This window comes from Talpa occidentalis, unplaced genomic scaffold (genome assembly GCF_014898055.3).
Source record: "Talpa occidentalis isolate TD23 unplaced genomic scaffold, MPIMG_talOcc4v2.1 talOcc4.5, whole genome shotgun sequence".
NCBI lineage: Eukaryota > Metazoa > Chordata > Mammalia > Eulipotyphla > Talpidae > Talpa > Talpa occidentalis.
In genome coordinates, this window is record NW_023604861.1 from 122536389 (window position 1) to 122552223 (window position 15835).

Genomic DNA, 15835 nt, shown 5'->3' on the forward strand with positions numbered 1-15835 from the left:
TGCTAAAATCCCATGTCTTGGATAAGCGCCCCTGAGGAGATTGGGTGGAATGTGAAGGACATAGCTCTGCAGGAAGAATAGTGAGGTCCCCCACTGTGCAGTGCAGCCCACTCAGCCATGTGCATGTATTCTAACTGGACACTCCCATCTCAGAGCACCTCTTCTGACCCCCTGCCTCCCCAGGAACACCAAACGGACAGCTGAAGTGTGGATGGATGAATACAAACAGTACTACTACGCTGCCCGGCCCTTTGCCCTGGAGCGGCCCTTTGGAAAGTAAGTCACCCGTGTAGAGTGAGAGGGGCCCAGCTCCCAGGCCTGAGGCAAGTGGGCCCTGGCAGGCGTGTCTGCTCCATCAGTGTCCTGAGCCCCTGAGCCCCTCCAGGCCTAGCTGTGGCTGTCCTTTCCCGTCTCTTCTTGCTCCTGCCCCTGCTGGTTGGCAGGGCTTTCGGCAGCTCCAACAAATGACTGTCCAGCAGCCTGGACCACCTACTCATCACGGGGCTGTTTGTACCATGGGCGGATAGTTCTGGCATTTTGCAGGAAGAAAGCTCAGTCCCTCTGGCCTCAGTTCTTCCATTTCATCCTCAGTCACCCCAGTTTAAATTCTTCTCTTTCCCAGGAGGGCCTTGTGCACATAAATATCGCCTCTAGCAATGCTCTAGCTTCCTGAGCAAAGAACACTGGGAAAGGGACTGAGTGCCGAGGTAGCATCACTTCAGACGTCTTATTAGTTCTCCCAAACTCTGAGATGTGGGTGTAATTATCCCTGCTTTACAGAGGAGGAGACGGAGGCTTATAGGGGTTCAGGGACTTGCCCTGGATCACTCCATTTTAAGAGGGGCTTGGAGGCTCAACCATACCTGCCTGATTGCAGCTCTATGTGATGTTATATCCCTCAACTGGATCTGATTCGAGGAGAGAATAACAGTTTCATTTATGTTATTTGTCTTTTGGGGCGGGTAGGAGCAGAGCAACCAATGACTTTCTGTTGCACTAATGTCCCCCATTCGTCAGATGAGGCTGTTGAGCAGATGGGGTTTGCAGCCTACACTTCATAGGCCGTGCCTCGTGCTGCGCAGGAGGATTAAATCAGGAAGCGCCAAAGTGATTTGTATCCGAAGTCTACAACCCGCGCTACCCCCCCATCCCCCGCCGCCCCAGCTCTCACTCAGAGCCTCCCAGGGCATTTCTTCTTAGTCCTCCACCAAATTCTGGTCCACTGGCCACGTCCACCCACCCTCTTTACTTTATTTCCTCTCCAGCATGGAGTCCACTCTCTAAAGGACAGAAGATCTCTTCCTCAGATCTTTGTCCTGATGTGCACCTGTCAACACTCCGAGCAGTTTTTTCAAACCTGGATGCACCCAACTTTGGCCTCTTCCTCTCCTGGCCTACAGGCGGCTGAACTGCCCCCAGAAGTACCCATGCTGCCGCCTGCTCGCTGTGGCCTCTGTACCCTGCACATGCCCAATGGTCCTGCTACCTTTCCCGACCAGCGCGGCTCCCAATCCCATTCAAACACTCGCTGCACCCCGAGTCCATCCCTCTCCCTCACTCCCAGCAGATGACACCTTCTATGTTATTCGCAGAAACAGACACGTCACCTTTCCAAGACAGGCCAACATGCAAACTTCACTGTATCTGGCCCATTCTTCTCTGTCTCCATCTTGAGGGACCACGTGCCTCCTGCTGCGACAGGCCAGCCCTCCCCCTGAACTCCTCGCACCTTTCAGTCTTGCATTCATTCATAAACTAGCATTTATCGAGTTCCTGATTCATCTCCTGCCTTCTAGCTCAGGGCTCCTCCAACTTTAATGTGTACACAGATCCCCTGGGACTCCTGTTGAATGTGGATGCTGCCCCGCTGGCCTGGTACGTACTAGTCTCCCAGGGGCTCCTGCTGCTGTCCTGAGCACCTCCATTCCAGGAGAAAGGGCTTCCCCAAAACCACGTGGCTCTCACTTGGGAAGCTTAAAAATGGCTGCTGCCTCTTCTCCACCCCCACATAATTGATTTAGTCTGGGGCCTGGCCTGAGATTTTTAAGCGGCCGCCCCTGGTGATTCTAGTGTGCAGACAGCGTGGGAACCACTGTCCCAGGGGCCTTTGCCCTCCCTTGGTGTCTCCACTCTCCACCTGGTCTTCCCTGAGGCGCTGTCACATGTGCTCTTCACTGCCCATTCCCCAGCATCACTGATTTCTTCCCTACCACCTGGTTCCCATCAGCATTTAGATGAATTCAGTGTTCTACATCCTACAAAATGAAAAAAAGAGGGAAAGAGGGAACAGCCTACCCAGACTCTCCTGCAGTTCATTGTCTGCCCGGCTGCTCCTTATTCTGCTTCACGAAACAGAGGCCTGCATGTGCTGTCGGACTCCCGTCCCCTGCGGATGCCCCCACCTGGCTCACACATGACACCCTTACCATCCTCTTCGTCACCCCATCAGGATGAGGCTTCGTCTCCGCAGCCCCCTCCTGTGAGCCTGTGTTTTCAGAGCTGTAGTCCAGGCTTTTGTTGCTGCTCAGCTTCTACCTTCACCTTATGTGGCCTCAGCTTCCCCTTCTTGGCCTCTGTCTGGTGCCGCTTTTCACGGCCCATTCTTGTGGCATCAGGCACCATGCTATGGACCCCCACATCTCCGTCTCCAACTTGGACTGAGCCCCAATCCCCAGTGTCCAGGCAGGCACCGGGCATCTCTACCTGCTTGGTTCCTGGCTCCTCCAACTCAAGTCTAAACTGAACTTAAACACTTAACTCCTGAATTTGCCCCTCGTCCCCTATCCCCATATCAGTGAATGCGCTTCCTTGCATCCTGTTGCCCACGTCAGGAATCTCGGTGTCCACCCTGACTCCTCCCTTCCCCTTCTTCCAAGTCTGAACAACCATAGTGCTAGAACGCAGTCCACACTGAGCCCCCAGGTCCTTGCTAATCACTGAACATTCCACATTCAAGATTGGACAGCATTCCTGTCCCCTTGGAGCCTCTAGCCTGGCGAGGGAATGTGATGAGTGCCAAGAAGTCCTGGTGCTGTGAGGGCACCTGGTCCAGTTGGGAGTGGAAGGAAGTGAGGCTGGACCAAAGTAGCTCCAGTTCTGTGTGGTGGCACAGGAAGGACAGGTGTAAATGGATCCCAGCAGGTGCTGGTGCTGCAGTTGGACAGGGAAGGACTTGAACCTGTCACTTCTCTCCATTCCCTTCCCCGCTCCCCTTCCTAGAAGTGTGATCAGATCTGGGTTTCTACACCCCCTTCCAGCAGTGCTCCTGGCTCCAGCTTTGCCCCATCAGACCCCTCGGCCATCCCTAAGATGCCCTCAAAGCACAAACATCAACACACTGCACTCGGCATCCCCCTGCCCTTCAAGTTCAACCTCACCCCCACCAGTGCCTCGCCAGACCCTTTAAGTTCTGTGTCTTTATCTCTCATACATTTCTCTTCCTCCATTTCTCCCACACATACATTTACCCCCACATTTTACCCGCCTGCCAACAGAACTCCTCTCTTCATACATGCTAGTCTCTGCTTTCCCCCTGCTTCAGCCAGAGCCCCCAGCTCACCTGCTTTCTGGTCTGTCTAGATAATATCCACTGTGCTTCTGGGTACCAGAAGCATCATCACCACCTTGACCACTGCTGATCCAACAAGCAGGGCCTCTGGGTGCTCCCACAGCCCACATGTTCCGCATCTGCACAAGACAGCAATTGCTTCCTCCACTACCTTTCTCTCTTCTTGAAAGCTCACCATCCTATCCCACATGGGGCACATAGTAGGTGCTCGATCATATGTGATGAACAAATATATGACCAGGCTCAGATCCAGCCAAACAAGAATGTTCTTTGAGGCTGGGTGGTCAGGGGTAGCATGTCGACTGCAGAATCCAAAGAGATTTGTAAGTAGACCCAGCGCCCCAGCAGTGAATTATGAACAACACACAGAATGTTCCTGTAGCCTTGTTTTTAATGAAAAATAAAAACACACCTAAATTCCATTTTCAAGTAAAGCATAAGTGTCATTACAGCATCCTTGTGAGGTGTTTCTAAGTGCCTCTGCAGCTCTGTCTGGAGCTCTAGAGATCTCTGGCTTATTTCTCCAGCCCCCTCCTGAGAGCTGTGGGCATGTTGTGCCTTGTGCTTCCCAGCCCGGGCAGGCTGCAGCTACCAGCTGGGACACAGCTGTATTTTGTCTTTGTGTCTTCCCTCCCCACCCCCAGCATTGAGAGCAGACTGGAGCTGAGGAGGACTCTGCAGTGCCAGAGCTTCAAGTGGTACCTGGAGAACGTCTATCCGGAACTCAGGTATCTGCCCTTCCTGCTGGCTGCCCCGAGGCCCTCAGCTTACTGGATCTGGAGAAGGGACAGCCTCTGGCCAACTGGAGGAGGCTCTTGAAGTATACAGAGTGGACCAGTTGGCTCCCCTTATCTCCAAAACCAGAAGAGGAGTTAGATGAACCTGTAGCACAAGGTGGAGGCTAGCTAGCAGCAGTGCTGAGTCTCAGCCCTGGCTCTAAGCCCCACAGTAGGACCTGAGCACAGACTTGCTGGTCTGGCTCCTCTCAGGCTCCATCTACCTGTGGCTCCTAGGTCTTTCCTAGTGCTAACCTCCGCCCCCTGCCCCCAGCAGCAGTGCAAATCTTTGTGACATAACCCAGGGTAAAATAATCCTCGCCACTCCTGATCCCTCAGCTGTCAGTGTTGCTAATCCAAAGAGCTGCAGTTTCATCTCCTGTGGCTTTCCTCCAGCATCCCCCCAGACTCCTCCATCCAGAAGGGCAATATCCGACAGAGGCAGAAATGCCTGGAGTCTTCCCAAAAAGAGAAAAACCAAGAACCCGCCAACGTCAAGTTAAGGCCCTGTGTCAAGATCAAAGGCGAAGATCTGAAGTCCCAGGTATGGTCACTATCAGGGGACACACAAGCACGTGGTGGACTCAGCCTCTGTCACCTGTTTACAGTGACCTTGAGTGCCCAGCTACACCCAGAGCTCAGCAGCAGAGCAGAAGCATGATTGACCCGCTCTGGGACTGGATACATGCCACCAAGCATAGAATTTCCCAATGCATAGAATATTTCTCTGAAAGAGACCTTGCCAGGCAACATATAGGAAATCACTATTTAATTCACAGAAGTTTAATGAGTATCTGTTGGGGCCAACCTGCTGGCAGTAAGTGTGGGCTGGGTCAGCAATGGTGGGTGCCCACCTACCTCAAAAATATGAAATACAGAGGAAGACGAGCCTGCCACTGGGTGGCGCTGCCTGCTGGGTACTCCCCCCATTCTGATTTTTAACCACCTTTGCTCTAGCGGGACACTGGAGGGGCTGCCTGAGTCAGACGGGAAAAGGGAAGGAAGCAGAGGTGTTGGTTTTGCTATAGGTGCGGCCCCCCATCTAGGAATGACAGGATGTGTTCAAGTGGCTTTTGTAGAGTGTTGAGAGTAGGTGACAGACATCCCTCTCTTTGCAACTGGCGTGTGGGTGCTGTGTGTTGTCCCCTTTTCCTGGAACAGGAGTTTGCTTGGTGTCTCCACAGCACAGCCGGGTGCTGATGTCTTTGACTGCATGAGGAAGGAGGCCTTGGGAATGCTGGATCCCAGGGAGCAGCCCCCAATACCCTGGCCCTGGGAGAGATTGCCAGGTCTTTGTTTGACCAGAGGGTAATAGTACCTGTGCCGCTGACTTTTCTGTGGTGCAAGCAAGGGGAGGAAATAGCCGCCATCGGTGGGAAACTAGAGTTATCACAGTAACAGCCTTCAAGTGAACAAAGAGTTCTTTTCTAGAAGAGCATGCAAAGCTGTCGCTCCTCTGCTTTGGAGAACAATCGTGTTTGTGTAGCAGCAGTGAATTTAGGATAATAGGGGAGCACCTTGGGATAGAAAGATGTTCAGTAGGATCCCACAGAGCACTGAGTGCCCGAAAGCCCCGGCCACATGTGTGGCTGTGAGGCCGGCTCGGACACCCCCTGCTAGCAGGGCCCGTGCCCCACAGCCAGGACTAGGTGCGTTTCCAAGTGTTCCGAAGGTGTTAAACTCCCTTTAGTCTGATAGCAATCCACATACATGGATCCCCTGCTTTTCAAGAGTGTGCGTCACGCTACTTAACTTTACACAAGACCTGTGTTAATTAATATCCGCTTTGCTCACCAAATAGGAGCTCAGGAGGATTTTGCTTTCACAGCAGAGAGCAAGTGTCGCACACGGCATTTGTTTTGTAGCAGCCCCAGAGGCGGTTGCTTCCATGCAGAGAGCGAGGCACCAAGTCCTGCCCTGGCTGTGCCCGGCTGTGTCTGCGTCACAGCTTTCCTGCTTTGAATGTTAGTGAGATTTTAGGGTTTATGTGTTATTGGAATGATTTCTTAAGTTAGTTTTTGGGTCTGTGAACACACAAAATGTTTTCTATATAAATTAATGGTAATTGCCTCTTCATTTTACACTCTTTTGGTTTAGGAAGGGTTTCATAAGGATGCTGTACTGTGGCTAGTACAGGACACCAGTAACTCTTTCAGCTAAAATAATCCCCCAAGAGTGTGCACTCATGTGTGGGTGTAGAGGACATGCCCTGTAATACTGAATGACATCACCTTCCGGTGCCTGCACCTTCTCCCCACATCAAGTCTTGTCCTAGCTTCATGCTGCCCCACCACCCCTGCTTTACTGCAGCCATGGCTTCTCTCCTAACCCTGCTCTGCCTCTTCGCCCATCTGTGTTCTCCTTTTCCTGCCTCTTGACCTGTCCAGGGGAGTCACCTCTGCCCTCAAACCCCTTCACATGACCCCTTCAGCTTCCCTCCTGCCCCCACCTCTTCTGTCTCTGAGAGACAGATCAAGGAACTGACATGAGAACTCCAGTAAGCAGGTGCTCACGCTATGCTGGTTTTACAGATGATAAAGCTGACCCAGAGAGATGATCCAAGGCCATGTGCTAGAAAGTGGTGAAGGCAGGACTTGACAATCTGGTGGCCACACGTATCTCTGCCATCGCTGCTGCTGCCAGAGCCGTGGCTGGTGCCAGACCCTAATTCAAGATCCATCACAGAAGAACATGCCTGTCCCTGAATCCTTCTTCCAGGCTATAGATATTAAAACCATCCATCAGGTATAGGAGGTAGTTGGCAAGAATCTTCATGGCCAGTGTCCAGTGGCCACAGGAAACAGAGGTCCCACACCCCATGCTGGGGTCTGGGGAGCAGACCAGAATGTAGGCCTCTCCCCCACCTTGATGGGAAGTGGGGCAAGAGTACGAATGGGGGCCACACTCCCGGACCCCACACCTGAGTGTGGGGATACCAGCAGTGCTGGCCGGCACCCCTACTACCCCGGGATTTGCCCTCTACAGCCTGGCTCTGTTCCCCACCATGAACTCCCCAGCCTGCACATTCACACTCCCTTCCTTCCAGGTGGGCCCTGTGGGCCTAGGTATGTGTGCTGGGGAGAGAGTCCATATTTGGGAGGACAGGCAGGAGGTGAGATCCAGGTAGGCCCTGAAATCAGGAATCAGTTTGGGGCCACTGGGGTGGAATTCCAGGGTCCCAGATGTCTGGAGCGAAAGTGTACCAGAGGGTGGGATCCTGCTGGCAGCTCACTCCCCAGGGTGTTTGAGCCCAGGCACAGGGGTTCGTCCTCATTGTTGTAAAGAGCCTCCAGATGTGGCTGTCCTCTGGCTCACAGCCCTGCCCCCAGGCCCATCCATCCCTCACACTGCTTTACCTCTCTCTTCACTGGGGTGTCAGCCTTGGGAACAGAGTGTCTCATCTGAGTGTGCTGAAGATGTCAGCAAAGTGATGCCTTGGATGGAATGTGAGAGAAACACATCATCTATTTGTAAACATGTGAAGCTCCCGAAGTCGCCAGGCTAACAAATTTCCTCTTGACGCTCTTGGATCCCCTAGGAGAATATTTGTGAAAGATAGCAGGAAGACAGGCCACCAATCTAGTTGCTATCCCAAGGTGGAGAAAGGGAAAAGAAAATTTAAAAAATTCTTGAGTGTGCTTTTCCAGCTGTCTCCCCGACACTTTAGGTTACTGGCTTAGGGAGGTAAAAGCTCTTCTCCCAAACCTGGACTCACATTGCGCCTCTAGGTGTGTGAAGCCCGAGTCTGTCAGTGGGACACGTGGCCAGCTTGTGACCTTCCCTGCTGATGCCAAATCTCCTCCCTGAGATGTCTCAGTAGAACTTTGGGGAAGGCCCTGTCTACCTTGCCACCAGAGCATGGCTCCTGGGGGACCAAGCAGAGGCAGTTTTCTGCAGCTAGAGCTCCAGGGCTGCCTCTTCCTATTGGCTTCCTCCGTCATAAGCATCTACACGGCAGGCAGTAATCGGGTGCTTGCTGTGTGCCCTGGACATCCACACGTACTCAGCCATGCATTCCTTAGTCCCCCTGATAGTACTTTGATTTAGCATATGAGGTAACTGAGGTGTTGAAAGTTAAGTAACTTACCCGGTGAATAGTAACTCACAGGGTGAATAGTAGGTAGCCCCGGCTGTCACTCTGGAGTCCAACAATAGGACCCCCCCAAAAAATATAGCATGGTGGGTATTGAACTGCATGGTATTTAGCCACTTCTTTACTCTAAGTACAGTGAGTCCGCAACACAGACAGCAGGCTCTCCAAAATTGCTACTTAAGTGCAATGGTGTATAATGAAAGCAGGTCTTGAACCTACCGTTGTTGGCCAGGATGGTCCTTTTCTAATCAATTTTATAAAAGCACGTGGACTCAGTGTTATTGGAGACCTGAGGTGTGTTCTTACAACTTGGGCAGGAAGGACAGGTGGGCTGGAAATAAAGACCCTGGGAGGGAGTCTAGCGAAGGTCCCGTGGCAGGAGGGGAGTGTGTCTTGGAGCTTCCCCCACCCCTGGCTGCTGCCTCAGGGTGCTGCTGAGACTGTGTGGGTGCAGCTGGTGAAGGCGACCGTGGCACGGCCGGCCAGTGTGTTGGGTCCTCCTTCAGGGATATAGGGGGTCAGCTGAACTCAAGGTTCGCTTGCCCCCAGACTCCCACCACCTGTCCGAGACCCTTGAAGGGCACGTCTGGTGCGCTAGTGCTTTGCCTGGTGTGACCTTAGAGGCTGGGGCCCAGCCGTTGTGCCTGCGTCTGTCAACCCGAGTCTGCTTCTGGCATGCCCAGATTAACCACTGATCTCTTCATCTTCAGTTCCCCCTTCATAAAATTGTGCCTGCCCCCAGGGGCTATGATGCCTTTAAATCGAAACAAACGAGACACCCTAGAACCAGAGTCCCTTCTAGGAGCCTGGGTCACCCGAGCCCAGCAAAGCCAGCAGTGCCACCTTGCACTCACACCCGCTTCTCAGTTCTGTGCCGTCCACCACTCAGAAAAAGGTGTGAGGGGAAGTGCCGTCTGCAGAAGGTGTGGGCTGTGCATTTGCAAGGACAGGCCTTAGCCTGTCTTCTCACTACATGTCTCCGTGCTCACCTAGCCACTTCTCCCGTGAGCCCTGCCAATACCGTTGATGAGGCCCTGCTCGGGGGGCCTGGCCTTGTGCTAGTGCTTGTGCATCATCTCATTTAACCTTTACAGAAACCCCACAAACCAAGGGCTGTTATCACCCCCCCTTCGCAGATGGACTGAGCAAGGCTGAGAGAAGTCAGGAGTGAGGCTAGAGTAACTGCATTCAGACCTAGGCTGCTGCCTCCAGAGACCACGTGCTTCAGCTCAGCTGGGCTTTCTCAAACTCAGCGCTGTTGGCATGAGGGCTGGGTCACTCTTTGTCATGGAAACAGCCCTGTGCATCGTAGGCTGCATAGCAGCATCCCAGCCCTTACCCACTAGAGGTCAATAACACTCCCCAACCTGATAATAATGATAATAAATGCCTCCCCGTGCTGCCAGCTGTCCCTTGGGTGGGTGAATGGGGCCGAGTCACCATGGCTGAGAACTGCTGCTGTAGGCTTGTGGCTTTTGGCTTTTAGAAGATGATCCTTGGACCATCTAAGAGCAGCCCCCTGCTTGGGCCCCCAACACTCCCTCATGCTGCCTCTTTCAGAACTTTGCTCCTTCAGTTGTCTCCTCTTAGAAAATCTTTCTTCTGCTTCTCCATCCAGTGCAAATCAATGAGCCCCAGGCTGGGTGACGGCCCCTGTTCAGCTCAGCATTCACGGCTGCTGCCAGATGGGCACTTACTAGAGAGAAGTCGGCTACCCCTCTGCATTCCCAGGCCACTCCCTTCTGCCCATAGTGGCTCTCTCCAGATGGCCTTGAACCTGTACTAGCTCCATCATCTGCTCCCCACTTCCAAGGCAGGAGCAAAGGAGCTGGAGGGCTGGGAGTGGGCCCCCTCCTCTTCTTCCTCAGGCCTTTGCTGGCCAGCCTCAGAGAGGGTGAGGCTGTCCACACACCACCTCCAGGGAGACCTCTGGATAACCTCCCTCTGGTGGCTGTGTCTGTACACCTCAGGGTGTGGGCAGATTTTCCCGTCCCCCAAATGTTCTGTGTGTGGCCCAGTACTCACGGATCTAGATCGAGCTTGCTGAGCAACTGCCTCTGCCTCCTGAATCCGTTTCTGACTCTGGGATTCATTTAATAAACCCATTCATCACCAGCCATCCTAGAAAGTCTGACAGGCTGCAGAGGGGGGATCAGAAAACCTCTTGCTCTGTGTTCTGCTTCCCTCCTTTCTTCTCCTGCAGATGTGTCCAGAAAGCAGAGTTCCTCTGGGAATTGTGAGGCTGAAGTGTTTCAATGCCAGTAAAGCATCAGCTAATGGAAAGTCCACTTAGTGTAAGGCCTTCGATCTCTGTCTCATAGTTTACCCTTGGGGGTCTCGGAGGTGGTTACCTCAGCCCTCACCCCTGGGGGTGTACCATGCACTTTCCTTCCCGAAATGCACTGGCGACAAGGTGTTGGAGATGGAGTGTCTCTGTTGTCAAAAGAACCCCAAACACACGCACACCATCCCCAGAACACTGATTTTTTGAAGACCCCAGGATATTTTGAAAAGAAATGCCAAAACAGGCTTTCAGAAATCATGGTATACATTAAGGTTTTCTTTGTTAGTGCTTTTAGCATAAAAGAAAATGCAATGCCTGTGCTGGTCATAACATAATTACAGGATTTATTTTTAAAACACAAATTCATGGTTCACTGCTGGCTGGGTGAATGATGAAACAGAGGAATGAACCCCATCTTCTTTCCACATGGGGGTGGTAGGTTTAGGCTCCAGATAATGGCAGAAGTCTAAAGGTGAGGCCAGTTGTACAGTGGATCTAGGCAGTTAGCTGCTGGCAGCCCTACCCTTGAGCCTGAGCCCCAGGCCCTTCACTCCTCGCAGAGCAAGAAATTCTGGAGACCCTCACCCAGGGCCTTTTCCCACTTCTAGATCACACTGCAGTATCTGGAATCCCATCCAGTGGGATGGGATTGGCTCACCTGAGTGGCCCTCACCCCTGGTCTGTCCTCCTGAGAGTTGACTTTATTCCCAACACACACAACTAGACCCAAGGGGGGCTGTTTAGAGGGGAGTGACCAGGTGTGGATAGGCAGACCGGGAGGCTTGTGGGGGAGCAGCCAGTGCTGCCTGTATCCCCATGTTCGGATGTGGAGTGTGGCCTCCTTCATACTCTGGCCTCACCTGCCATCAATGTGGGGGAAGGGCCTACTCTCTGGTCTACACCTCCCCACCCCCCTGTTTCCTGTGGCCACAGGACATTGGCCAAGAAGAAGCCTGTCTCGCTCACTCCCTCCTGTCAAGGTGGAGTTGATGTACAGATTTAGTGTGACCTCAGGGACAGGCGTGTGCTCCTGCGATTCCCTTTGAATAAAGAGCTGTTGGGAAGCGAGGACTTGGCCACAACTATTGCCTTTGGATAACCTCACTGAGCCTTTTCTTCCTTTATCAAATGGGGATAATAATAATGTCTACCAAGAGGGATTCATAGTTAATGAGTGGCCTGGTCCAGAGGCAGAGGGTCAGCTGGTGGGCAGGGGGCAGTAGAGGAAGCAGCCCTCCATGGGGTCCTCTCTGCGGCTCCCTCAGCCCCCAATTCATGAAGCATCTTCTTTGCCCCATGATGAAGGCAAAGAGCAGATGTTACCCCCACTTCATGCCAAGGAGGGTCACGTTTTGACAATGTACTGGCACTTGCACCCTCAACTGAAGCCGCAGTCAGTTGCTCTCTGATCTCTGGCACATTGGAGGAATTCTGTGAAGAACGTCATGTGAGGGGCCTCATAGAATTCCCCTTCCCCTTTAAGGGCCCTGCTTGGCCACCCAGTGGCTCAGCTTTTCCTGCCCCTGAGCGGCTCAGGGGGGAAGTGAGTGCACCTGTTCTCCCAGGCGCACATGTGCTCCCGGACTCTCTCTTTCTCACGACTTCCTTTCCTGCTCCCCCGGAACACGCGTCCGCGTCCTCTTTGTCCCTCCATCTGCCTCTCGTCCAGCCTCTCATGTTCTCTGCACACTGAATTGGAGTGCTTTTTTTTAAAGGGGGCACTCTGGAGACCGCTAGGAGTGATTTACCAGGTGGCTATTTGAAATGTCAAGTGTGGGGCGCAGACAATGATCTAAATAGACTAGAGGGCACACAGCCCAGCTGGGGCGTTGTCCAAGCCATGCCCAGAGTCCGGAGCTGCTCAGCACCCGCTGAAGGCAGCCTGCATCCCGGCCACCCCCTCACTGGGATACGGGGTCAGAGACCCCCCCCGGAGGTACGACCTCCAGGTCTCTGGTTCTGGAGCAGAATATTCCATGGTCACCTGTTCACTGTTGATTCCTGCCAGGACCTCCCCTCCCCACAAGGCTTTGCTCAGCCCTGCTAATCATCACACGTATGAACAGCTGCTCCTCCCCAGTGGCTGCTTCCGAAGATCCTCACGTGCGCCTTCCTGCTCTCTTCCCCCAGATCTGGGCCTTCACATACACCCAGCAGATCATCCAGGAGGAGCTGTGCCTGTCAGTCATCACCTTTTTCCCTGGCGCCCCCGTGGTTCTCGAGTTTTGCAAGAACGGAGATGACAAGCAGGTAGGTGCCTAACGTGTGGCTGCCTGTGTGTGTCTGTCTCCTCTGCAGGCAGAGAACGACCATAGGAGAGGAAGGGTGAGAAGTAAGGCTTATGGGTAGGCGAGGGAGGAAGGTGCTGCCTCTCCTAGCACCCAGGCACCCGCAGAGGGGTCAGCTTGTCACAGAAAGCCTGTGAACTTCATGGGACCTCAGCGTGCAGTTGCCTCTTGTCCTGCCCTGCCTGGCCCCAATGCCAGCCTGCGTCCTAGGGCAGGACGGCACTGCCTCCGAGCCTCAGGGCCTAGGGTGAGCGAGATTTACACCTTGAGGACCTGGGCCTGGCAGTGGCCCAAAGCCACCCCGGATGCACCATGTGTACAGCTCCTCCAGCAGCCGGGCGCCGGCTTCACTCTGCTTCCTCCGCCTGGGCCGTGGCGGAGGCCCTGTGTCAGATGTCTGTGTTGGCTTCAAGGCCCTCTGTGAGCTTGTTTCCTCCTTGTGGAATGGCGTTGATGATGCTCCTCATGGGGCAGCTGCTTAGAACAATTAACCGCCATGGTCCAGGCACTGGATCGGGGTGGTTCCCAGGAGGCACCCAGTCTCCTTGCAATGCGTGGTGAGGTCTGGGGAGCAGCAGCCAGAGAGCCAACATCCTGCTCAGGGGCCTGGTGAGCATATGTGAGAGGTGTGGGGTGTGACCCGGAACCCCTCCTGCGTGGTCAGCCCCCAGCTCTTCCTGCTGCTTTGTGGTGGTGCAGACGCCAAGCACAGATCGTTTCGCTGTTGTTCCCGTGACAGACTCCCGTGCCACATGTTCTGGCCTAATGCTTGGAAAGTTATTGCCTTCTAATGAGTTTTCCTAGCAAACATATTGATTTTGCTTTTTTTTTTTTTAAATCTGATTAAAACAGAACAACAACAATACCTGGCAGAGCAATTAGTTGCAGTTTTATTCCTCCATGAGACCATGAAGTCAAGTCTCCGGGTGACCCTAAATACGTGGCATAAATGTTTCTGATTACACTGGAAGGCCCGATATTAGTGATGGGACCTGGGGCCTTAGCCAGAGAGCCCAGGCTCACCCTGTTTCCTCTCCATCTCCCCAGCAATGGAGCAGGACGGGCTCCCGCATCGAGCACATGGCTTCCCACCTCTGCCTGGACACGGACTTGTTTGGTGATGGCTCTGAGAATAGCAGGGAAGTCGTTGTCAACCCGTGTGAGTCCTCACTCATGAGCCAGCACTGGGACATGGTGAGCTCTTGAATGTCCGGGGGCCGTGGGCTGGCGCTCTCCGTGAGAGCCGCAGACTGGAACGCAGGCCGCCAGCAGCCCACACCCACTGCAGATGTCCTGCACTGGAAGCTGGAGCCAGAGCCCCCAGGACAGGAGCAGCTGTCTCAGGGAGGATGGAGGCAAAGATGGCAAGCCACATGGGGCTCAGCGTTAAAGCCCATGGGTTCTCGATACCGTTCCGGTCCTGTCCTGGCCCCATCTGCCCCGGCTGGTATCTGGAGACAGATCCACCGGGAAGTGTTTACATTGTTCCCTTTCTTACAAAAGAGACCAGAGAGATTAGCTTTCCTTGTCCCTAGACCAGGATTGAGTTGAGAGATGAAGAATAGAGGCAGTTTTCGAACAAATAAAAGTAACCTTGCAAGTTTTCTCTGCGTACCTCTCACTTTGTCTCTCCTTGCGATAGCGCAGGGCTAGAAGAAGCTCTCCGCTGAGCAGGGCATGGGGGCAGCAGGGTCTCGTGGTCAGGTGGACAGAGGGCAGGGAGCTGGGACGCCTGCATTCTTATCCCACCAGGCTCTGTGACCTCGACAGACACACAACTTCTCTGGCTCTTCATTCTCTGTTATATCAGGTGAGAGGTAGGAGCAGCCCAGGGTGGTTACCCAGGGATGCACGAGCTCTCTCTGAGGAAGCCCCATCTCTTCAGGAGCTCTTGCTTCCACCCTGGTGATCCTGCTGTGGGGGCCCGGGGCAGGGTCCAGACTGCAACTGATCCTCATGCCCTCTGCCTGGTCAGAACCCCTGTCCTGGACACCTCTGTGGGCTCTGGTGTGGCCGCTAGCACAGGAGTTCCTGCCTCTGACGCGTCTTCAGGTGCTCCCAGGCTGTGGTGGTTGTCCCTTCTTTTTAACTGGGGTTGAGAAGATCTGTCCATATTGCTTAGAAAGTTGCCAAACTATGCTTGCACATTCTATGACAGTAAGTTCACCACCCACCTTTAGTAATGATCTTAATTCTCTTTTGCTTATAACAAATTAACCCAAAACTTAGCAGTTTAAAGCAATGTGTGTTTATGACCGATGGTTTGTGGGAGCCAAGAATCGCAGGCTCCCCTCTTACCAGGGGCTGAAAAGGCCACATTCAGGGCATTGCTGGGGCTATAGTCGGCTCAAGGTTCAGCCAGGGCAGCATGTGTTCCCAGCTGGCTCTATGGTTGTTGGCAGATTGGATTCATCTCGGGTTGTTGGCGCGAGGCTGTCCTTGGTTCTTGGCCCCATCAATTTCTCCATCCCAGCTGCATGCTTCACCACAGCGAGCAACCCAAGAAGATCGGGCCAGCCAGCCAGGGGTCACAGGCGTTCATAACCAGTCGCACCAGCTGCCTCCCATCTCTTTAGGGTAAACACTCATTGCAGTCCACACTCCCAGGTCATGGATTACATGGGCCCGTGGGAGTCATTTTAGAATTCTGAGCTCGGGACCTTTTACACGTGAGCCAGAAGTCTCGCCATCACTTGTAGAGCCAGCAGTGATGGGCCATCGTTCTGGCGCTTCTCATCAGGCCTACAGCAGCGGGCAACTGCAGATGGTGAGGGGTGAGTGTGCAGCCCCAGAATTTCTGCCAGGGTTTGGATCAGCTTCCCAACT

General features: G+C 53.6%; 1 protein-coding gene across 1 annotated transcript in view; it reads left to right on the forward strand.

The window, feature by feature from the left end:
- Positions 1 to 14602, forward strand: part of GALNT14 (polypeptide N-acetylgalactosaminyltransferase 14) — a 183696-nt gene extending 169094 nt beyond the window's left edge. Inside the window, exons 11-15 of the mRNA XM_054701225.1 lie at positions 184 to 276; positions 4213 to 4296; positions 4741 to 4888; positions 12852 to 12971; positions 14057 to 14602. Of these exons, the coding sequence (XP_054557200.1) occupies positions 184 to 276; positions 4213 to 4296; positions 4741 to 4888; positions 12852 to 12971; positions 14057 to 14215 (604 nt within the window). The 3' untranslated portion in view covers positions 14216 to 14602. The remainder of the gene's footprint in view (positions 1 to 183; positions 277 to 4212; positions 4297 to 4740; positions 4889 to 12851; positions 12972 to 14056) is intronic.
- Positions 14603 to 15835: the final 1233 nt, after the last annotated feature.